This window comes from Adiantum capillus-veneris, chromosome 24 (genome assembly GCF_014529385.1).
Source record: "Adiantum capillus-veneris isolate H3 chromosome 24, ASM1452938v2, whole genome shotgun sequence".
Classification (NCBI taxonomy): Eukaryota; Viridiplantae; Streptophyta; class Polypodiopsida; order Polypodiales; family Pteridaceae; genus Adiantum; species Adiantum capillus-veneris.
Window position 1 is genome coordinate 131,450,607 of NC_140954.1, and position 24,447 is coordinate 131,475,053.

A 24,447-nucleotide genomic window follows, 5' to 3' on the forward strand; every position below is an offset into this window, starting at 1 on the left:
GGCCATTTTGCGCGCCCTTGTGGCCCCTCGTGTTGAGGGTCCCTGGGGCCTTAAAATGGCAACTACCTGCATATTTTTGATGCATGGCTATGATTCAAGTGGTAAGTTTTTTTTTTTTTTAATGAGTGTTGAACTTTTAGGTTGTTTTCAAGAGCTTCTAGCTTCCAATCGGCTTCAAATTTGTCCGGGCTTGTCTCACATAAATTTGTTCATGTTGTCGCGCTCTTTGACCATCGTGTGATGCAAAAAAATCATATCTTGCTTGGATTCTCCAAAAATCAACGTACAAGTTGACAATTTTTGAAAAAATGATGTAAAACAGATATTTCTCACATTTTTCTTGATCTACGGGCTCAAACGAGCATTAAAACCATGGAATCTGAAAATACTCAAAGAACCAATGTTGTTTATTACGTCAAGGCCTATATTTCCTACATACAAAACTTTCTCAAAATCTCACCCTAACAACTCCAAAAGTGGCTTCCAAGGAGTGCCCTCGGTCAAAAATTGAAACTGAAGGAAAACAATCAGAATGAACTCCTAGACTATGTACAAACTTTAAAATAACCAAAATTTCCTTTAAAACGAGTTATTGCTAAAAATTTAAAAATAGACCACCATTGGACTTCCCACAGCGATAGAAATCAAAGCGTTCAAGGAGAGGCCTGGTGTCACAAGTGCATGGTAGGAATCTAATCGAGGTTTATTCCGTCAAGATCTCTTGTACTTTATCATGTCTTCTCATGTACAATCTTACCAAACAAAAACAAATTTACACTTTAAATGACTACAAATATTTAACTTATCAAACAATCTAAAATATGGTAGACCTAGAGTGCTCTTACACATGAACAAACAAAAAAGTCCAAATTTCTTCTCATTAATTTTGATAAACATACATTCGTGAACAACTTCCAAGGAGTAGTGCGGTCATCGTTCTTACATACATTCCATGACATGGTATGGTCATGGGGTGACCTATCACATAAAAATATCTTTGGTAGGAGTGCCCTCATGTTAGGAAAGGGTGTGTTGCTGCTGATGAAAAGCTGTTGTATTGTCCTACTAGGGATCTCTCCATGTTAGCATAATGATTTTTGGTGTAGTGGGAGCCACATTGCCACTAAGGATAGCTGTGTGCCATGGTAAAAGCTTCATTTATGCCAGTTCCTTGAGCCATTCTTGCAACAACTCCACTCAACTACCATAGTAAGAGGTCACCTTATAACAAAAACATGTATGAATTCAACATTTGCAAGTTGTATAATAAAGATACTTGTTAAGTATATGTTGTACAAAGTTGCAAGTATTTCTATCCAACTGGGAATTAACAATCCTAAAATATACATTAGGATGAGATTACCCACCTCTAATAAGCATGGATTTGAAGCACCTACCTGCAAGATGTAACAAAGAAGACTATTTTACAGGAAAAGTGGTGACACTTGGCCTCTCTAACCTGCAACTGTTCACTATTTGTGCACAAAAGCAACCTTTGTGCTAAGCACTACAAAACAAGACGAGGCAACACCTTAGACTTCAAAGTCTATGATAAAAAGAACACAACCAAAAGTAAGAAGTATATTGTTACCTTGCACAAAGGGGTGTTTTATTCAAATATGTGATGGTATTGACAAACTTCATAATGTACACATTATTTTCCTATAATTGTTGTTGAAGAGTTTCAACCTCCCTCTTTGAAGAGGCAATACTTTCTTATAATGCCACTATTTTGAGCTGAAGAGCTTGACATTCGTGCATCCACGAATGCAAAGAAGCACCTGCATCCATACACAACCAATTGCAATAGCCTAACAAGCCTACTTCTCCCCTCCCAAGATATTGAATAACCATCAACATCCGTCTCACCGACGGTACGACGTTCTTGGGATGACCTCTGCTCACCCTCACGTGCGGCCTTCGGTGAAAACGCCACAGACAAGCAAATATATATGCATACGATTTGTAATGTTCGTGAGCACCATGGCAGTTGTTGCATGAGGAAGCAAAGGATGAAAAGAGAGAGGGGGAGGGAGAGGGAGGAACATGGGAGGAGAGAAGGGGGCAGTGGGGGAGAGGGAGAGAGAGAGGAGGAGGAGGAGAGAAGGGGGCAGGGAGGGAGAGGGAGGAACATGGGAGGAGAGCAGGGAGCAGTGGGGGAGAGGGAGAGAGAGGGGAGGAGGAGGAGGAGAGAAGGGACAGGGAGGGAGAGGAGATGGAGAAAGGAGAGAGGAGGAAGAGAGAACAAAGGTTTTTTCTTTTTTGGGAGAGGGAGGGGGGATTTTTTTGAAAAATTAGACTTTTAGTGCTTGTAGGTTTAAAAAAAGGTCAAAAAATGATTTTTTGATATGTATATATGATGGGGGGGAGGTTTAAGTCAAAGAGAAGTAAAAATAACTTTTTTGAAAAAAAGTCAAATTTTGGCTCTTAGTGACCCACGCTTTTGATAATGTGGTCACACCTCTTTAATCTCTTCACTTTCAAAAAGCTAGAGAGAGAAGGTGACCTCCTAGGTCCACATCTTACATGTGTCTAAAAACAAAGTGAGAACTCACAATGGCCTGCAGAAAGCAAGGGAAGGTTAGTTTTTGGCAATGAGGAGGTATGCAGTGGAGTGGTCGGACCAATAGTTGTATTTAGTGCCAGATGTGGTTTGTGGTAGGTCATTGCTAACCCATATGTGGCCTAGCATAGAGTTGTGTACTGTGGTTGGATGGTGTATCAATTGGTGGAGACCGTGCTGGAGAATGAGGTTGGAAAGGGTTCTATATGTGCTGGTTTCCTGGAGTGCGTCAATGTTGAAATCTCCCATTATGATTAGTGGTCGCATGGTGCGGGTTGACTCAAGAAGATTGGAGATGCTATGCAGGAACCGTGGGAGCGATGATGTCGGTGCCCTGTAGAGTGAAATGACTGTCGCCAGGCACTTGTTGGTGCATGGATCGTTTCAAGCGTTTGATTTATGCAGATGCGTATTTGTGTAGGTATTAGGTTGTTTTTATGGAGAATGGAGATGCCGTGTAGTTGTGTTGAGGATATGCTGTGGAAGCCTGGAATGGTTGTCGTATGTTGTCGAGTCTCTTGTAGGCAGAGGATGTTGGAGGCCATCATGCTTTTGTCGGGAATAAGCTGCTTCTGTTCTCAACCTGTGGAGTTCTTTGAGGACAGATGCATCGATGTGAATGTTGCAGGGTAGCAAGCTCTCTATCAAATATAGATTTGCAGTGTCACGAATTCGTGTGAGAGCAGTGTATGTGAGGCCGTGAGACCTATTCCTTTGGGGTTGAAAGCCAGCGTGTTGAGTGTAAGTCCTTGTGATCGGTGAATTGTGCGGGCCGCGGTAGGCTGAACTGGGAATTGCTTGCATGTGAGGGTGTTGAATTAGTTCTTGCCAATTTGAAATTCGCGTGTGATGCGAAGAATTGGCGTCCAACCAGGCATTGTGAGTGGGTTGCGAAGATGACGGTGGTCATACCTTTGTTTTTGCCCTATGCTAGGGTTGGTGAAATGAATCCAGAGGCATGTCGTGTCGGAGAATGTAGTGCAGAGCTTGTAGACGCCTTCTGCACCGTTCACGAGGCCGTCGAGAATGTCCAGATTTCCAGCGCATAGCTCGACCACTAGGCCTGGCTTCAGACACAATGTTGCTTGGAGACCCGCAGTTTGTCTGGCATCCAATGGAATTGCTATTGTTTTGCTGCAAGAAGCGGCACGCTTGTCAATCGCTTTGAATATGTGTGGATCACCGGACAATTGTGCGAAGACCTTTTCATTGTGTTCATCCTTTGCCTTGGTAGAGTAGAATAGGTGTGATATGGTTGTGTTAGCAGGCAACTCTCTGTGGAAGGAGTTGTTAATGTATGCAAGGTCGTTGTTGGTGTGTGAGCCAATTCTCATTCGATTGAGCACCTCTATAAACTGTCCATCGGTTTGTCTCATTGTCATCGTTAGTTCGTAGCACTTAGGGAATTCATGCCAGTACGAAGGTGCAACCGTCTCTAGAAGAGGTTGCTTGCTTGTGAATATCCAAGAGTCTTTGACTGGGATAGCTTGGCAGAGGTCACCACAGAGTATGACATCAAGGCCACCAAAACGCTGGTCGTGTTTTCTCTTGATGGCACGAAGACATGAGTCAGCCAATGAGAAGACACTTGATCCTATCAAGGAGACTTCATCAAACACTACAAGCTCCAAATCTTGATAAAGTAAGGACAATGCATCTAGCTTTTCTGCTCCAAGACTTGTGTGTGTCATAGTTATCAAAGGCAAATGTAAAGCTGAGTGTATAGTTGTGCCACCAATGTTGAATGCTGCCTTGCCTGTATATGCCATTAGGAGTGCCTTAGGAAAGTCAGTATTGTGGCCTGACTTATGTGTGTAGAAATGAATGAGGGATTTGACTAGCAAGAGCAACGTGAATGTTTTTCCAGTGCCTGCTCCACCTGTGAGGAAGAGATGTATCTTTTCTGACGGTGCTATGCGTTTTTTGAGCATGACATCATCGAGGATGAGTTGCTGTTGTGGGTTTAGCTTCTTTATTGATGCGTGGAAATCCTCATTGGTCATGCCAATATGTTTGGAAAAATGCAAAGCAAATGTTTCTTCGCCGGTTGCTTTGATGGGGTGTTGATCATCACGTTGGCATTGTCGGAATCGTTCAAGGAGCTTACACTTCTCGTGTTGCGTGAGGTTGTGACAGCTGTTGTGAACCTGCCGAGCGGAGCTATTTCGACAACAAACTGTGATTCATTGTTTTTCACTGTCTCAATGTTCGAAGTGTAGACATCGATCCAAGAAGAACCTTCGAGCAGGTGCTCATTCTCATTGCTTGACCACGGCAAGAAGAGAAGGCATTGTTCTCTGTAGTGGTTGTCAGGGTCTTTGGCTTTATTTTATTTAACATACCGTATGATGCGTGCCCTTCGCAGCAACGTGTCAGGCTTGGAGGGATTTTTGGTTGTGGAAGCGAACTGGGCCAAGCACATGGCAAAGAACGAGTGTGGTCTGGAGGTATATTTGTCAATGATGGAGGCAAAGAAGATATCTGTCGTGTCGGGGTGCATTTTTTGCAAGGTGTTCTTTTTTTTGAGAACGAGAGCACCCTCTTCATGTGGATTAGTATTTATTTATATGAATTCTCTAGAGGAGCTATGCAATGGAAGCGAGAGACATATGTAAGCAGCTTGTTGTGAATTAATCTACTGTGTGTTAAGGATTGTGCTACCAACTTTTCGTAGTCTCTCCAACGTTGTTGCATTGTTTGTGACACAGTGATCAATCTGTGCCTTGATTGCTCCTATTAATGTATTGTCCATTTTTGTCATGTATGAGGTACAGTAGCTCGCAACTCCATGTGCGTTTAGCACGGATTGTATGTCTGTGTTTGCATTCCAAAGTGAAGCTATTGACTTGTTGAAGTTGTTCGTGAATATATCGCTTGGTTTGCGCTTGAGGAAAATAGTGGGTCCCGAGATAGTTGCTTTCAATGCAAGCAAGTATTGTTCCATGGAGAGTTGTACTTGTTCTAGCCATTCTTCAAATGTGGGCGCATTTTGTAAATCAATTTGGCTGAGTTGTCTTCCAACTTGTTGCAAGTAAAGCTTACCTTGTCTAGCTATGTTCGCCTCAAGTATTCCTTGCCGAATAATAGTTATGAATGGCATGGGGAAACGTGGAAATCCAAAACGGCAACTTTTGCCCTTCTTTTGGCAAGTCTTATGGTGCTTGTGCTTGTAAGCTTTAGAAAGGTCATTGGGCAAGATGGATCCATATGTGCTAATGTGGGTATCTACAAACATTACATATCTTGATCTGAGTGCGTTGTGAGTGATGGAGCATTTTCTAGCCACAACAAACCATGATCATGTTGGCTACTGCGACTTTGGAACTCCATGATGAAAAAGAAGTCTCGTATTTTTCCACATATGGAGGAATCAATCCGCAACAACCGTTTCATTGCGTTGGACCTGTTGATGTAGAAACGAGCAGCTGTGATGGGATTGGCACGAATGAGGCGACGTTGGTATGAGCTCAGACTCTCCTCGGGCTCTTGGCTCAGTGGGACTAACTTCTCTAGTGCAGCAAGAAGCTCTTTCCATCTTCGCTCTGCGGAGGAGAACGTGACAAAAAATGTGGGCGGTCCAAGTTGTCGGATCATTGTGAAGACATTTTTTTTCATCTTTTCCTTGTAGTCCGGGGATGTGCGCAATGCCTCAAAGTCTCTGAAGCCTAACCTTGAGTTGAGAAGTCTCTATATGTTTGTGTCTTCTACAACTTGCCTTGCAGTCAGAGTTGTACTTGCTAGCTTTCCCTTGCGCATTCGCACCCAAACAAAGGAAGCAACTTGTTGTGACATGATTTTGATAGACTTGAAAAATAAATTTTTGATGTCCAGGGTGAATCTTCTGTCAACGTTTAGGAGCTCCCACTTTGCAATCGTTTGATAATCTTTGCTTGCGGCTTCTCTATATCTTCTAGGGGACCCGAAGAAAAGAGTTGGGAAGCTCAACTATTCGCAATACTCGTTCGTAAAGATGCTGAACGGTGAATTACCCTCGCAAGGTGCAACATGAAGAATCTTGCCACTGTAATCGGCAACCTCTGCCGCACTTGTGACCCCATGAAGCATGACATCAGTTTGTTCATCCTCAAGCTCAACATCATGCGCATTGGCATCAAGGGTATTCGTAGGAGGCGTACTTAGACTAGAAAGGTGTGCAAGCCACTTGTCGTTGATGGTGACACCTTCTCTTGTGTAGAGTGGTGTGCACAATAGCGTAGTGGTTGCACGCATTGTGAGCAGGGGTCGCACAATACCGCTTAGGTAACATCTATCGTATTCGAGCTTCCGTTTGATTCCCACAAGGACAGAAGCCTCATCCTCAATGAAGCAAGGCAACACATCCTGGCTCTTCTCCAAGTTGGCAAGCACATTGACAATGCTACCTCTAAGCCCATACTGACCTTCGTACGTTATTCACGTATCTTGGCGAAGGGGATACGAATGGAGACCAAGCGTGCCTCTACGGGGTTTAGATCTAACACAAAGGGAAGCGCTGGATTGAACCCTGTCTCTTGCAAGCTCCACAAGTGATTGCTATCTCTTGTCAAGTGTTTCTTGCAATGGCTACAGACGTACACATCCCCATAGCATCTTCGCTTCCTTGAAGTGGATTCCGCAACTGGAGGCATAAGCTGACGTGTTAGCTGGCGTGCAGCGGAATAGTAAGCGTCCACATTTTTCGCAGGGTGTAATGGGCTTGTCCTTGATGCTTTTGTTGTATCTCTTAATCGGCTTGCTCAACCTGGCATGGGTGCGTCGTATCTGAGCACCAGTGACCAGGCCCTTCTCGTTCTTCAGGTGTGAAAGCTTGTATTTCACGGCCTGGGTTGTGTGCAACGTGTGTGGGTGCTTGGATTGGAATATGCGGACCACCTCAACATCAGGAAAATCCTCATGCAACAAGCATAGCCTATGCAAAGTGGCCACATCATCTTCTTTCCATCCAACACGTGCACGGATTGAGCACGTTGTGAAGGTGGGAAGGTATGTGATGCCATTGCTTGTTTCGGAGAGCAGAATGCCCTTTGCAAGAAATGGTTTCGATGGCATCCCCAAGATGATTGTCCTCACGCTTTCAGTTCTTTTCAAATACACTTTTAACCTACAAGTTGCAAAGCGAGCGAAGGCCGTTAACACGTCGAGGCTAAGAGCAAGTGAGTTGGTGCATGTTGAATACAAAGATGAGAATTTTGTGACCGTCATTGCGCTAGTGGCCCCGTCTGTACGGAAGAAGAGGCATGCACCCGGGACAACATGTCTTTCAAGCAAGAAGCTCTCAAACAAGTCGTTGAGCAAATTTGATCTAAGGTCATGCGGTGCACCTGTTGAGTTTTGGAGATGGTGTAGCACGAGGAAGATGTCTAAATTGTTTGGAAACTGTGCCGCGAAAACGGTATCGACATCGTGTTCGGCCAAGTGAGTCATTGGAAAGACGCGCAAAGATTGTAAATATTAAGTCACCTTGTGTGTTTGTTCGTGTGTGTGTGTGTTAGAGAGAGAGAGAGAGAGAGAGAGAGAGAGAGAGAGAGAGAGAGAGAGAGAGAGAGAGAGAGAGAGAGAGAGAGAGAGAGAGAGAGTCTGTGCTTTGGAAGGTTGAAAAGATGGAGAGAAAGGAAGAGTAGAGAGCGAGTTATGGAGAGACACCACGGCAACAAGGCTCAAAAGCAAGATACGATTTTCCTATGAAACGCGATATACAATGGACAAGCCAAAATTTAGTTCATCGATTGTAGAGGGGTCTAGGTAAGGAAGCATAGTTATTCGTGGTGAAAGGCCAAAAGCTATGGAAACAACAGATGTCGATAAAATATCCCTCGCCTCTGGATATGCTCTCCATGTACACCTCCTTGAAGCTCCTTCCCAAGCCCAGAAGAAGATCCACCATAGACCCTGACACTTGAACCGCCACAACACGTCTGTCAATGCTGCTTCGGATATGTGCCTCTAGCATGAGAGTCATATTGATGACGTGATCTTTATGGCAAAGAGAACAACACAGTAGGCCTTCAACCTTCTTCACCTTCGACGAGTCACAAACTGAGCACTGGGAATGCAAGAGAGCTCTACTGAAGTTCACAAAGCACAAAGTCCCCACAACCTACAAAAAAAACAAACGTGTAAAGACCACTAAAGATGTCTTTATGCGGTTGAGTGCAAACCATGCAAAGTCACCTCTCTATTGTAGCCGAGAATCTCACACTGTCTATGAAATGCTGTGGTCAATTCTTCCTTCAAGCGTGATCCTCGCACGGGGGCCAAAGTTGTGACGTCCATAACAGACAATGTGCGCACCTTGCCAACAAAGAGGCCAATATTCCTAGCCACAAACATAACAATGTCCTCCCTAGCCATCTGGGCCATGACCCGATCATAGTCATGCTTTCGAGAGTTGACAAAGCTGACCTACATATGATAAAAGGCTTATCAATATCGAAAGAAAGAAACGCTGAAGCCAATGCTTTTGATATGTACAACTGCTTTGTCGTCTGGGGTCGGGCCATCAGCAACAACCAAATCCCCAAATGTAGTGCCAATTCTCTGATGGAAATTATGACTTTTCAAGACAACAAAATCCAGTGTCGCTAAGGGCGGACGTGGGCTAGTAGTCTCGAAAATTGTAGCGTCAGCAAGAAATGTGCTTATCTTGGTCTCAGGATAGAAAGCTAAAGCAACAAGGAATGGGTCACAAGGTCGAATGGTTGTCAACGCATCGACATGCAAGGAGAACAAAGCTGACCCATCATCATTATGGTTTTTAGCCCTCACAAGAGGACAATCAATCATTATGGTTTTTAGCCCTCACAAGAGGACAGTCAATCATGACGAACAAGCCGATCTTGAGCTCCTTGGTGTAGGTCTCAATGAAGGGATCCACAACGACGACCGTGATTGTGTCAATGCAATCAACATCGACGATGTTGAACTTGCAGTAACGTGCATTTTTCTTTTGCCCAGGGGAGATGGAACGGTATGTGCCATACCAATTCAAGATTTTTCCTTCTATGGAAAAAGGTTTACTATCCTCATCTATATCGCTAATCATGAATAACGATAAGGTTTCCTTGACTAACAAGATTTTCCCTTTGTCCAGTAGCTTGCCGCCGTCCAAGACATTATGAGTAGCTGAAGATTGGCCAACTTTAGAAAATGAGGCTGCAGCTTTGCCTAATTCGTGAGCTGGGCAAGGAAGTTGTTGTTGAGACGAAGACGGTGCTTGTGCGCACTCCTCCTCTAGTAGAGAGTATCCTTTGCCTGCAAAAAAAAGCAGAGCACCATCTTAACGCAACTCAACACTCAAGAATGCATTGTAGTGAAGAACATCGTAGACACGTCGAGACTGTTCCACAAAGAATGATTGTGCACATTGGCCATACCTGCACTGCCAACGGGATCGTTAGCAAGGCTTCCTTGAAGGAAGGCACGCCTACACCTCTTCCCAGCTGCGATTTCCTCGAAGCCTGGATTTGGCGGTGACTCGACAGAGCTCGACACTACTAGGTGCGATGAACGTTTGCCTGCAGGACATGGAGGAGACTCAACGAACCTACGCAACTCTGCAGGAGGAAAAGAAAAGGAAGCATCCAATTAACCATAGCATTGACTAGTTGAGCAAAGAAAAGAGGGCGTAAAAAACATCCTGCAAGCAGCACACTCGTAAAAGCAAAGGAAGAACGAGGCGCAGAAACGAACTTCTTGAAAGGATGCGAACAAGCTTGCACCAAATATGATTTCTTTTCGGATGAGCAAGCAAACAAGTTATTTAATCTTGGAAAATGTCACGTTTCAAATCCCTCGCCAGGTTACATGTGTAGATGCCTTGGTGCAACATTTTAATGATTTGTGGAAGAGATGCTGTGTTGCCTTGGTAAGTGATGTTCCTCCTCTTAGGCATAAAAAGTGTATGTTTATGCAAAGTTTGAGGGCTGGTTTGAGGTTGAATGTTGAGCTTAAAAGGACACTTACATTTGAGGATGCAGTAAGGGTTGCAAAGCATAAGGAATGGAAGCTAGAAAGATTGAGAGAGCTTGGACTGCAGGGTGATATGAAGCCAAATGTTTCTCTATGCATTGATGTGGATACAAAGAAAGCCTCTAATGTAATATTGTATTCTGATGGTTCTCTTGGGAAAGAGCGAAAATCATATAATGAAGAGAAAGACGCTAAGATGAATGTACCCATCATACCATCTTGTTTTTTATGACACTCAATGGTGTTTCACATGAGAAAGATGATGTTTCTACCAATGTAAAAGTTAATGATAAAGAAAAGGATGCAATTAGTGAAGTTTTAAAGAATGATTATGATAAGAATCAAGTTGTAGATGCTGTTGTTGATGTATCCAATGTGAAAGATGAGCATGTGGGTGATGTTAAAGTGGATGTTGAGTGTCCCTCTCCTTTATGTGAAGTAGTTGAGAATGATTTGCAAGTCAATGAGGATACTTATAGGGAATATAATGATGTGAATGAAGAGCTCTCTCAAATGCATGCTATTGTTGAGTCTTTTCCAATAAATGATGATGCCATTGAGCATGTTGTGGACCTTGTTAATGAGGAGATTTTCCATGAGGACTCTCATGCTTGCATCTATGATGATATATGTAGCCATGCCTTGGTCAAGGAGGAGAATATGGAGGTATTTGAGGATATGGAAATCCATAAGAATGTAATATTCATGTCTTATGATGAAATGGCTAATGCTTCCTTGCTTGATCCTTATGTCCAGGAAATGATACCATGTGTAGAAGATGTCTTACCTTTCAAGAAGGGCATGTTTGAAATGCATGGATACTTTATAGAAGGCAAAGAAAATGATTTTCATGAGGATATGATGGTTTTTGCTAAAGTTGTTGAGATGTTAGAGAAGATATTGCCATACTATTTGCATTCTATGTTGATAAATGAGAGTCCATATGTGGCATTTGTGAATAAAACATTATGCTTGAAAAAAGGGTGGATGAGACCTATGGTTCATGCTTTGATATTGAGAGCCTTATAATGGCTAAGATCATCTATTGAAGTTGTATTTTGTGTTCTTTGGCCTTTTAATTCAGGTGGATAGCATGTTTATGCTACTGCTAAGCATGAATGCTCTAGTAGGCTGGGGGACTGGCAAACTATGTTGCGCGCTTTTGTGACACCCCATTTTTTGTAAATTTGTACATACGAACATGAAGCCTGATGTCAAAAGGGTGTGTGGGCTTTATTTTTATGGGGTTTTAAGCTTGCTTTAGCAAGCACATGTACATGCATTGCAAGTCGCTAGTCTAGTGACAACTATCGGGCTCCTGTAAGTGCCCGTGAGTGAGTTTTATGAAGGGAGAAATGTATATAACTAAACTCATGTAAAAACTTAAAAAAGTTTATCAAAAAACTCCAAAAATTACAGGTTTGAGCTCGTTATGCCTCCTTGATGGTTTTTGTTGCAGTTTTTGCCCTTGCCTTGCCTACTCCATGTGTAGTCGTGTCGGCACAACTTCTGTTCGCGTCAATTTTTCATGTAGCGGCGTGTAGATTAAATTTTGGCCATCTTCAGCTTTCTCGCCAGTAATATTTCAAGCTTTCTCTCAAGCTTTAAAGTGCCCCAATTGGAGTTGCGCTCTTCAGGTTACGACTAGTTCTCTGCAGGGTTATGGCTAGGGCATCCTAGTGACAAATTGTGTACAAACAGATTGGGAGGGCATGTATCTATGAATTGTAGAATTGATGTTGAATTTGTGGTTTTGTGATGTTTAATTATAAAAAGGAGGCCCTTGTCTTCATATGCATTGGTCGGCGTGTGCTATAAATCCGTGCTTTGACAGGGTTATGCTCCTATGTGACATAGTCTCTTGGGTGGGCAACGACCAGTAAATTCCCAAGGGGACTACTTTTGTTGGATTAGTGGTTTTTCAAAGGAATTTCCCAAAGATTTTGGTGTCATTTTAGTGCTCTTTCAATGCTCTTGGGTGACATCGCTATAGAGGTGTTCCAGTTTGCTTGTTTCCCAACAACGATAGTAAAATCTATCTATCTCCTTTACTCTATCTCCCTTTCTCTCCATCCCTCTCCTCCTCTCCCTCCACGCCCTAGTGTAAGTGGGTTCTAAGGCCCTAATCCTTATCTTCCCCTCCATCCATACCCTAGGGTAAGTAGGCGATTAGTGCCCACTTACGCTAGGGCATGGAGAGAGAGAGAGAGAGAGAGAGAGAGAGAGAGAGAGAGAGAGAGAGAGAGAGAAGGGGCGGGGAGGGGGGGGGAGCACGAACTAGAACACAGAAGCGAGCAAAAAGGGTGTCTTTATAAAAATTCTTATATAATAAGAATTCTTATATAATAAGGGGGGGGTGATTATCTTATTGTGATTATTCTCACAATTTCTTTTGTGTCAAGTTGAAAATAAAAGATCTCTGAAGAAAGGTATTTTTTTCTTTCTCTTTCTCTATTGTTATCTTTCTCTCACCCTTCCTCTCTCTCTCTCTCTCTCTCCACATATTGTTGCTTTGTGGACTTCAAGAAATTCTTTGATATAATTCCATGCAATGATTTATGGAGCAGTATGGAAGAACTCCAAGTGCCAAGTGGGTTTATGCTTGTGGTTTCTCAAGTCTATGAAAAGGTGATAAGTCAATTGCACATAAGAAGAGGAGTTTCAAAAACTTTTGCAAGCACTATTGGAGTCAAACAAGGATATCCATTGTCACCAACTCTCTTTGGTATATGCATTGATTAATTGGAACAAATGGTACTTGACTTTATACAAGAATAAGGCATTGAAGAGGCCACTATTTCCAATGTCGTAATCATGCTTTTGTTGTATGTAGATGATGTGGTGCTTCTACCACGTACTCTAGAGGATGCACAAAAGCTTATGGTTGTCTTTGAGAACTTTTTCTTGCATAGTGGGTCGATTGTGAATGAATCCAAAACATTATGCTTGTGAAAACCAACCATAAGGAGAGCCCATGCATTGCATAAAACAATGGAACACTTGAAGGTGGTGAGAGCTTTAACACTAGTTCTGTAATTGGACACTAAAGTGTCTTGAGACACTAAAGTGTCCTGTTTTCCTACAAAGTTTTGGCAATTTATTTGCCAAGCTAGAAAGAAGTTTTTTACACCTTGCTTCTACCATAGGTTGGTTATGAGGGAAAAAAAACATTAACTTTTCTCCATGTCAAATCACAAGCCCTATGGAGAGAATTGTGGTAATTTCTAAGTTGTGATTTTCTATAAAATGTCAAGCTGTTTTGCCAAAAAAGTCATAAAATTCTTATATTTTTGTAGAGGTGAGATTTTTTATGTTTTTAAAAGCCAAGTGCTAGTACTTAGTGCTTCAAAACAATGGAATGACCTTCAAGGAATACTTTCAAATTTAATTGCAAGTTATAAACATAATTTCATACTTAAGCAAGTGCTGAGACTAAGAGCATAATTTTGGCCTTTCAAAGGTCCTCTCATGGAATTGGGGCTATTCTAGTGCAATTTGATAACATAAAATGACTTTATATGTTAAAACCAAGAAATTACGTATTTTTTCGGCTCCCTAACTGTTAAGTATGGAGCCTGATTTACCCCTTGTAATTTTTTTTGTGTTAAAAACGCACATTTGTAAGGCCCCCATTATGAGGAAAAGCCATCGTGCGTGAAGAATAATAACTCGCCGGAAAATAAAATCACTCGCCGAAATATTATGGCCGGACGACGATCGAAAAGTGGTCAAAAATCGATCGATCGGTTGGCCAGTTGCTGGTAGTCAATGGCTTGTGGCCGGTGGTCGAAAGTCAACGGCCAGTGGCCGGTGGCCGAATTCAATGCCCAGTGGACGATTTCAAAGGAGAACTTGTCTTCTTAAGGGCAACTACACATGGGTAGATTGGAGGGTCCGATTTGGACTTATCTACCCAAGGGCGGCTACACATGGCTGCCTCTCATGAGAGAGGGCAGCCCTTTTGGCCTATAAAAGGAGGCCATTTCTACACACATTTCATAGTGTGAAGTTGATGTAACAAGGTGGGTGTGAGGTGGTGAGAGTGAAGCAAGAAGGCGGGAGCTCCAAAAGGGTATAATTTCTTTGTAACCTACTTCTTGTTTTGAAGTACTAAAGCCATTGAGTGGCCGCTTTCCCGTGGACATAGACTACATTGGGTGAACCATGTATATCGTGTGTACTCTCTCTCTCTCTCTCTCTCTCTACTCTATAATCTCTTGTGTGTGAAAATTATCTCTCTCCATCATGTAATCTACTCAATTATCTACTTAGCTACGTCATATTTCCTAACAACTGGTATCAGAGCAAGGTTTGCTCGTAGCTAAATTATCTCAAGGAAAGGATTCCTTGAATTGAGTGGGAGTAATGGCGGAGGAAGGGAAGCTCAAAATCGAGAAGTTCAATGGCAAAAACTACCAACATTGGAAGATGTAGATTGAAGACTATATCTACCAAAAGGACCTCTATTTGCCACTAGGCGATCTTGCAAAGAAGCCCGCAATGATGGAAAATGAAGGATTGTCCTTGACCGAAAGGCACTAGGAACAATCCAGTTAAAGTCTTGGCATCAACGGTGGCCTTCAATGTTTTGGAGATGAAGACCACGGAGGACTTGATGACTTCTACGAGAAACCATCGGCATCGAATAAGGTATTTGTTATGAAGCGCTTGTTCAATCTAAAGATGGTAGAGAATGGTTCAGTTGCAGAACACCTAAATGACTTTAACACCAACATAAGGCAACTTCGATCAATGAAAATAAATTTCAATGACAAAGTGCAAGCTCTCCTTATACTATCGTCTCTACCGAATAGTTGGGATAGCCTTGTGATGGCTGTAAGTAATTCTATTTTTGGCACAAATACTCTTAAGTTTGATGATGTTGTGGGTATTCTCCTAAGAAAAGAAATACAAAGGAGAAGCATAAGAGAATCATCAAGTGCTGCACTGTCAGTGGAAACAAGAGGAAGGCCTAAGGAGAGGTTCAAAAACCAAAAGGGTCATGATCTCTCAAGACGGAGCAAGTCACACACAAAGTCAGTTCTTGAATGTTGGAACTGCGGCAAGAAGGGCCACATCAAAAAGGATTGCTGGTCCAAGAAGAAGAAGGAGTTAGAGTCTCAAGAAAACAAGCCAACATCGGAGGCTAATGTGGTAGGTAAAGTAGAGAAAGATGCTCTAATCCTCTCATTAGACAATGTGTCTAATTCCTGGATAATAGGTTCCGGGGCTTCATTCCATGCGACACCACACAAACAACATTTCCAAGATTACACCAAAGGTAATTTTGGGTATGTATACTTGGGAGATGATGAAGCTTGTGAAATTTTTGGCAAAGGTACAATTTGTGTCAAAACTGCTAACGGGAATGTCCAATATGAGTTCAAAAAAGCATGTAAATTTGGCGAAAATGATCCCCCCTTGGGATAAAACAACTCAAGATACAAAGTGCCACTCAAGTAGTGAAACATTTTCTTGACAGCCTACCGATGCTTAGACCTTGGGCTATGCATAAATCTGCTAAACTATGAGACTGCAAACTCAATATTTGGCCTCGTATTGCATACATAAATAAGTCATCCAATAGCAGTTTGGTAAAGAGTGACATCAACAAACACAACAATGTCTCTATGTAACTTGTTTCACACAAGGCAATACCACCATCACAATGCTTAATATGTATGACCAAGTAATGATGTAGTGATCCCAAATCTTTCATCTTGAAAGTAGCATTCAAATCAGCCTTAATTCAACAATATATGCCTCCTCATTTGGACCATCGATCAACAAATTATCCAAATGAGTGTCAACTTTCTCATACCAAGCACGAGGAGATTGCTTCAACCCATACAAAGATTTCTTACATGTACAAACTTTATCTTCTTGCCCTTAGATGACAAATCCACAAGGCTACGTTACATAAACTTCCTCAAATATATCACCATTCAGGAAAGCAGTAACACTGATATTTGATTGATGTACATCCCATCCAAAATGAGCTGCCATTTAGAAAATGCACAGTAGTCAAACGACATGGGAGAAAAGTTCTCTTCATAATCTATGCATGTCTGTTGTGCATAACCTTTTGCAACAAATCGAGCCTTATAGTGATAAATCTCACCATCTGTCTTACGTTTCAACTTGTAAACCCACTTCATACCAATGGACTTTTTGCTGGGAGGAAAATCTCATAAAGTCCATGTGTCATTTTCTATAGTCCATGTGAATCATAAGAACCAATTCAAGAAGGGTGCATGGGTCTACATGCAACCATCACGTGCTGGACCTCATCGCGTACGGTGTCGAGGCGTATTGGAACGTCATTAGAAGGGCCGGCTATTGGCATTCAAAGAAACCAAGTCCAGAATGGTGGCCATTGTGCAACACGTCTACAGTGCATGTGAGATCTACCTCAAGAGAGCTTCAACTCAGTTTGCACCTCATTGTAAGTTTTCATGGTTTAGCTATCCCATGCATATGTCATGTTTACGTTTATGCGATCATTATGTTTAACTAAGGGCATTTGTAAAGATGTTTTTCCATCCAGCTTAGTTGAGAAGCAACAACTTGAGTGCATCATGGTTGTGCATGCTTACATTGGTGAGCTTATGTTTCCTAATGTCTCATCGAAAAAACTTACCGAGCAGCGAATATTCATGTACTCCCACAAGTACGTGGTGCCGAAGTCAAGCCAAAACTATGGTAGGTTAGAAGCCGTGGAGACACCCTCATTGCAGAGTGCAGAATGGCCAACTCCAGACCATTGGGCTTTGCTTTCTTTCAAGCGCAAGGTGCTGCAAGATTTCCAAGGGTCCCTAAAGTTTGGTAAGGCAACCAGATCGGTGGGTCTCAGTTGGCATCGTCCCATTCATTTGTTTGTGCATGCATTCCGCTCTCTGCCGATTGTAGAAACACCAACAATGTTTGTTTGCAAAGAAGTTGACATAGATGCAATGGACACCATTCTAGGGGTCATTTGGGGCTATGTTGATGGTTTGCATCATGGTGACCGTTATAAGTGCAATTTGTCCCCCACACAGCTTTGCCTTCGGTATTTGAAAGCAAGGTGCACCTTGTATGCACGGTTTAGCTACGAGAGGTGGATGCACAAAGGTGGCAAATGGATACCCTTGCAGCTAACAGCTGAAGAGGTTCAATCCTTTGAAATTCATGTCCGCATGCCCAATAATGAGGTGGAGGTGGTTGTAGTGAATCCGCATTGGACTCTTGCCAATCTTCGGGAACACTTTGTCATAATGGGATTCGAGGATGTCGGCAATGCAAGTTTCAAACTGGAACAACGCAAGGTCTGCTTTGTGCTTGCTTAGCTACCTTTTCTTATTTTTTGTGGGTATTTGTATTTTGATTGCCCATTTTTTGGTTGTATAGATTGGAAGGCGGATGGAGGCCACTATGCTTGTTTACAAAGATTGGGCTACATACGAAATCATCTTGTCTAAGTGAATTGGCTTGTAACTTTAATCGTTTATATATTGGATATTTTATTAAAGATTTTGAAAAGTTTTAAGGTGTTGTACTTGATTTTGTACTTGAGTTTTAAGGTGGTGTAAATTTATTTTTTAAATGCATATTTTTTATTTTTTTCGAGATGGAATATGTCTATATAAGGGGGACCACCTCCTCATTTCACCATTTTCATCCCATCATTGCAGAGATACCTAGCATACCCAATCACGCAAAGAGAAGACATGGCTGCTACTAGTGCTTTAGATGCATTCCTTACTGAGGTTGGGCATGCAAATCGCCCTGAGCTTCAAGCATTTTTCACAACCCAACCCGATTTGGAAACCACCTTGACCCTCCACTCTCAATCTATTGAGCACATTACTTCATACATTTCCACGTGCATGGGGAGATTCATTGTTGAGTTACCAAACCGACAGGGCAATGGGTCCCTGGAGGCCTTCTCCACCACATCTACCAAGGGGACATGCCATTTCATTAGCGGCTTGCACGCTTTGCCACCATAGCACAACCGGTCGGACAATATGTGCGGCTTGAAGATGATGATGTGCGAGAAATGCATAAGGGAAGGATCGAAAACACTTTTTTTTCGATTCAGGCCATAATGATCTTCCTCCTTCACGAGTGCCTAGCAGGCCCTGATGTAGTGCTACCACACTTGCAGATCGGCGGGGTATTGGCTGATGTGAAGGACCCCAAGCCCGCGGCCATTGACTCATCCGCAAAGGAGAGGACGCTTGCCTTGACCTACCCTGTAGGGATTCAAGGCCTCTTGGAGGCCTCTCCATCTGTCGGTTCATCCTCGGGACCGCCAGAAGGAACCACCACTCGGGATGCCATCCCTGAGGTAGAGATTACCCGCTTCTCCTCCATTGTGGTGGGTGGGGAGGAGTTTGTGTTTATGCACGATCTGGAGAAATCCTTTGAGCTTCGCATGGATGAGTGTTTCACCATCCTCGATGCCCATGGCAAGTTTGAGGTTGATACCACCACCTCCCATGACGATGATCTCCTACTGCCCATGGGGAATACTTTGGCGGACACAGTGGCAATCGCACAAGCCGAGGTGGTAGCAGCCGAGTAGGCCAAGGTCTCTGAGGAGGATTTGGTGTCTGTGCAAGACATGTGTTTGGCTAAACGCGCAAGAGTGGATTCACCACCACCTGCTGCAACACCTGTTTTTCTTGATCCAAAGGGGAAGTCAAGTGTGGATCTTTACTTGCACCTGGATGCCGATGAGGAGGATCGTAGACAAGAGGTATAGATGCTCACTTACATTTGATTGTTACAAATGATTTTGTTAATGTTATATCATAATTCTGTGCCATATCTCAGAAAACCTATGTTTTGCAGGATGTTCTGGAGGTTGATGCCTGGGCGCACCGGTCAGGGGGGAGGAGGACGCCGTTCGGACCTCAAGCGGCACTTGCTCACTACCTCGGCACACTTCCGACTGGTGTCGTGGTGTTTGTCCATGCCGACTACTCTCCCAATGGTCGCTACAACATTTTTGCCCATGTCGGCATGAACCAAGCTGTAGGGGTTAATGACACCCAAGAAATCACAACCACTTTACTTAACAGGGAGCCACCCCAAAAGGCCAAGCGCCAAAAAATTGTAATTCGAAAGATCCTAAAGCAAAAGCCGGATATCATGTAAAGCATTGATTTCTTTAATGAAACTACTTTTTGGTGTCTAGGACTCTCTTACTTGCAAGGTTTTGAATTTCTTATATGTTGGGCTTCCATCGTATATGAGAAGCACCATAATTTTTGATATGACTACTAAAGGGTTTGGCAGGTATTAAAAGTAATAAAATGCATACTTTGTTATATCTAGGCTTCCAAAGTTATGGATGTGCCTACTGAAGGGCTTGGAAGTCCCTAAAATGGGCTGCCACAAGGGCGCGCATTGGGGCCTTCCATCAGCAAATGAACTGAGCAAATGCGCGCCCTTGTGGCAGATGATTTTGGACCCATCTAGGAGCATACCAAGGTGCAAAATAGAAAGACAAGACATTAATAGCCAGTTGCAAAACAGAAAGACAAGCATACCCAGGTAACCTTAAGCCCATCTTGCCCCAGATACTTAAAGTTGTATTAACAAAACACAAGAGAAAACTATGTGGCAATATCTAGCCCATTTTGGAGTATAGGACTGACTTCACAGATGCAATAACCATCCTTCAAAATTTCTATGCTACATGGACTAAGGGGGGATGATTGCCAGAAGCATCTATGCTAATTGAAGCATTGAATCAAACAAAATATACTTATTTCTTGTGAAAATTACCTGGAAACCATTGGAAAGTGTTTGGAATGCACTAGAAAAGGCTGCCACAAGGGCGCGCATTGTGTCCATCCATATGCCTCTGGAAGCCCCAAATGTGCGCCATTGTGGCAGCCAATTTGGGGACATTCCAAGCCATTTTCAACACTTTGTAGATGCTTTTTCCATGCAATAGTGAGTCACATAGCATGGATGCAACAGGAAGTGCATGCCCCACTTAGCCAAAGTGCTTAACGTAGGCAAGTTTTCACAATAACAAGCTAATGGCTACATACATACAATAGAAGGTAGACAAAACTTGGACCAGTGCTACATCGCATGGTACAAAATTAAAACAATACAATGCGCAATGGGGTATACAATAAAAGACGCTTATATTCAAATTCTTCCCAATACAATGCACAGAGTGGGGTATACAATCAACAGACGCTTGTATTCAAATTCTTCCCAATCTTGGAAGTTCCATAAATACAAAAAGATTTGATGCCTAATTACAAGCTACTCCTCATGGCACAAACGACGAGCAAGCTGCATATCCTTGGGCATAATGGTTACACGCTTTGCATGGATGGCACATAGGTTCGAATCCTCGAATATGCTAGTTAGATATTGCTCTGCTGCCTCTTGGACTGCCTCTATGGCCACGGCACCCATCCAAAACTGAGTGTTGTACAATTGCAAAACCTCCCTGCATAGCCTTGCAAAAGGGGCCCTCCGAATCAAGAGCTCGGTGCTCTTTTGATAGTGTCGAATCTCCGCAAAAGCACGGCTGCGCTTTCGTACCTTCTAAGGTCAACGTGGAGGTGCATTTTTGGCACGAGTTGGGGCAGCTTGCTTCCTCTTCTTGTAGACAATGCTCTTTCTCTTTTTTTTTCTGCACAGGCACTTCCAACACCTCATAATCTGATTCCACCCACTCTCCATCTGATTCGTGCTCTTCACTATTGAGCAGATGTGATGGTGTAGGTCCACTGCCTTTAGGAAGTGTCTTACCCCCAATAGACATGTGAGCCTGATAAGTTTGTATTTTGACGCCAACCCATGGGGCATCTTCATCCGTTTGCGTCTCTTCGGAGCCTTCTGGCGTCTGCTTTTGGCTGTTTGTTTCTTTGCCTTGGTCGCTGTCATCCTCCCTGTTGCCATCAGAATCGTTGGAGTCCAATGAATAGACAACAAGGCGATGCTTCCATCTCTCTTTTGCTGCTGTAGAGGACTGGCCATGCTGATTTGAAGCTCCAGCTTCTTCTGTGTGGACTTCACCTTGAGCTTGTGAAGTTCCAGCTTGGTTGCTGTACCTTTGAGTCGTTGGCCATTCGGCCCCGCTGGATATGCAATCCTTGCCATTTGTTTTGTTCTTGTCATGGTAGCACCTAGTAGGGAAAATGACAAAATGAGCGCTTTCAACCTTTAAATAGGTTTTTTTGAGATTTGGGCCCTTTCACACTATGTGGCCAATTGAGTGAAACTCAAATAAACCAATTGAATTTAACAACTAAACCTGGATCATGTGGACGGTTGACGCGACGCCTAAACGCTGCCTTTTAGATACTTAGTTGCACGCCAAGCTTCATGGCCCAAGGATGCTCGCGAGCGTTTCCACTTCTCGGATGCTGCAATACGGGAGGCGTTGCGTAACTGCTTTGATAACATCGACTCTCTTGCTTTCTCAACAGTGCGAGTTCTCCCAAAGGTGTGCCTAAAAAACCAGTTAAACATCTCTTGGAGGTAGTTGGAGTGTGAACTACCACCACCATGCCGAGTATTCTTGAGTAGACTCCTTTTGCTCGATAGTGGGACTTCTCCATGCCTTGTGTACTCCATATATCAAGCGAACCATAGCGGTCCATGAAGTATGCACCATGCGCATAGAGAATGTGCTAAAACAACCAAAAAGGAGATAAGCCAATAGAAAAGTTGCATTTTCAAACATTGCATATGTATTAAGTCCGTTAAAACAAACCATGTGGTGTGTAATCTTGCTTTCAGACCATCCATCCTTAGCGGCCTTTGTGAATTCATAAATCACCTTCTTGAAGTCCTCTCGCTGCTCAATGGTGGTGCTTGAAAGATTCATCAATTGCACAACCTTTTGAAAGGATGACCATACTAGCTTGCGTTGGTTAGCAACCTCCACATTGGGATCTTTGTCCGTCGTGCATGAACACAAATCTTTCCACAACTCCCACCGCTTCTCACTTGCTAGATCGACACTTGCCTTGGATACCTGCATTGGAGACTTTGACATCTTCTTGAAAAATCGATGTGCCTTGGCTCCATTCATGGAAACCTTATGTGCCACCTCATATGTCTTCTCCCTACAAGTCTCTGCTACAATGTTCACCCTTGATCGGTGACATCCAATCTCATTAAGGAGCGTCTCCACCACCTGCAAGGAGTCTTTTGACCGTTGAAGGGGCTTCATTGTGAAAGCATAATCAATGTGATGCTTTAGGATCCTATCAAATATTTGCATAAATGCATGCAATGTACAAAAGTGAACATTGTTGAGGGAGAAGGGAATTATGGGGTTCCACCCAGGATCTTTGCTATCCCTATTGGGCACCTGTAGCATATCACATGAAAGAACCGAAGTTTGCCACTCCCTATTTATATGGTCATCATTATCTTTGTCCTGACCTTCCACTTGAATTGCTCGACTTGTCTTGTGCCCTTTCACACAGAATGGACAGGTAAGTAAAGAATTTTCACCTTGTTTGCATCCAAGCATGTACTTTATGGTCTTTAGATCACCACCTAAATGCCATTCAACATCAAACTCCCCACGTCCTGGAACCATGAGCTTCTCACCGTTTATTTGAGCTTTAATGACCTCTGTGACCCATGGGATTCTACTGAAAATCCATGCAAGGACTTCATGTGTCTCTTTCGGAACTTCAATTGCACCAAGCCACCATATATCCTTCTCTGATTGCACACTGAAAGAGGGCTTTGTCGCTTCACTCGAACTGCAAGATTTCTTGGAATAAGCTAGGGCTTCATTCATAAGTGTGATGCTCATTCTCTCCAACTTTCTCCCTTTAACAATTACACACTCATCCAACTTCAACACGAACACAAGCTTGCCTTCAAGAACTGCCAACAATATAAAGCCTCAGAATGCATGTTATGACACATCATAGAGCATGTAGGCAACCCTAAACTAACCTGCATCACTCAAATTGTAGAAAACAGCCATGGACTGCTGCAATCGTATCAAGTGCACAAAGATATTGTTGAATTTGTTGTAAACAAACCCTTCGGTCCACAACACACTGTTAGAAACAACACTGCTTCCCTTCCCGCGGCCCTTCCTTCCTTGTTATTTGCTACGGAGCGGCTGAAGAGGCATCGTGTCTTCAATATACAAGTAGTCCCCTAGTCGGTGAACAACATCTTCATTTGACACCTTCTTGGCAATCGCCACTCTGTGAGGAAGTGAGAATAGGTTTTTTGTGACTCCTCGACTTCTTAATGCATCTTTTAACACTTGATGTATTGCTTGATAGCCCTTCATACTAATCCCAACGGCATCACAAATATCCTGAACATCTAGATCAGTGACAATATTAGAAAAATCACTAAGAACTCTCTTAGTGATTGCGTCTTTCAAGTGTTTTGCCACTGGAGCATCAAGCATCCCAATAAAGTCCTCTTTGTTGAAACAAGAACGAAGTAAAGAAGCCCTAGCTGACGCATTCTCGCCGCCGCACGTTTCTTGGACGAAGTTCCTATTACCCAAAACAACAATGATGAGCGGTATTAGACTTAAACAAAATGAGGGACATAACATCTTACCTCATAGCTGTCACCCTTCGTTTTCTTGCACCTCCACGTGGTGCAAGAGTCTGAATTTCGGACAACTCTCGTTTCCTCACCCTACCTCCCATGGCAGTACTCTTCATGTGTGAAAGAGTATTCTCAAGCTTTTTAATTACATTTTCCTTGGTTGTGATGGTGCTCTTTGCCTCCTCAAGCGCACTAGTAGCTGTTTGCATCTGATCTTGAAGATTGAGGAAACTTCCATTCAGCAACTGCCAATGACGCAAGTAGATCTCGGACCGCGCAATCTCGTGTTTGTTGAGTCTCTTGCAGTAGCCCAAAAAACCTTGCTCTCCATTTCCAACGTATTGCAACAGTGATGG

The 24,447-nt window shown here is 43.0% G+C and overlaps 1 protein-coding gene and 1 pseudogene across 1 annotated transcript; both read right to left on the minus strand.

Moving 5' to 3' along the window:
* Window positions 1-3,381: 3,381 nt before the first annotated feature.
* On the minus strand, window positions 3,382-4,566 carry LOC147427149 (uncharacterized). The gene has a single exon (XM_086498271.1). The coding sequence runs from the start codon at window positions 4,564-4,566 to the stop codon at window positions 3,382-3,384; it is 1,185 nt and encodes a 394-aa protein (XP_086354397.1).
* Window positions 4,567-6,972: 2,406 nt separating this feature from the next.
* Window positions 6,973-7,818, minus strand: LOC147427150 (uncharacterized; annotated as a pseudogene).
* Between the last annotated feature and the right edge of the window lie 16,629 nt (window positions 7,819-24,447).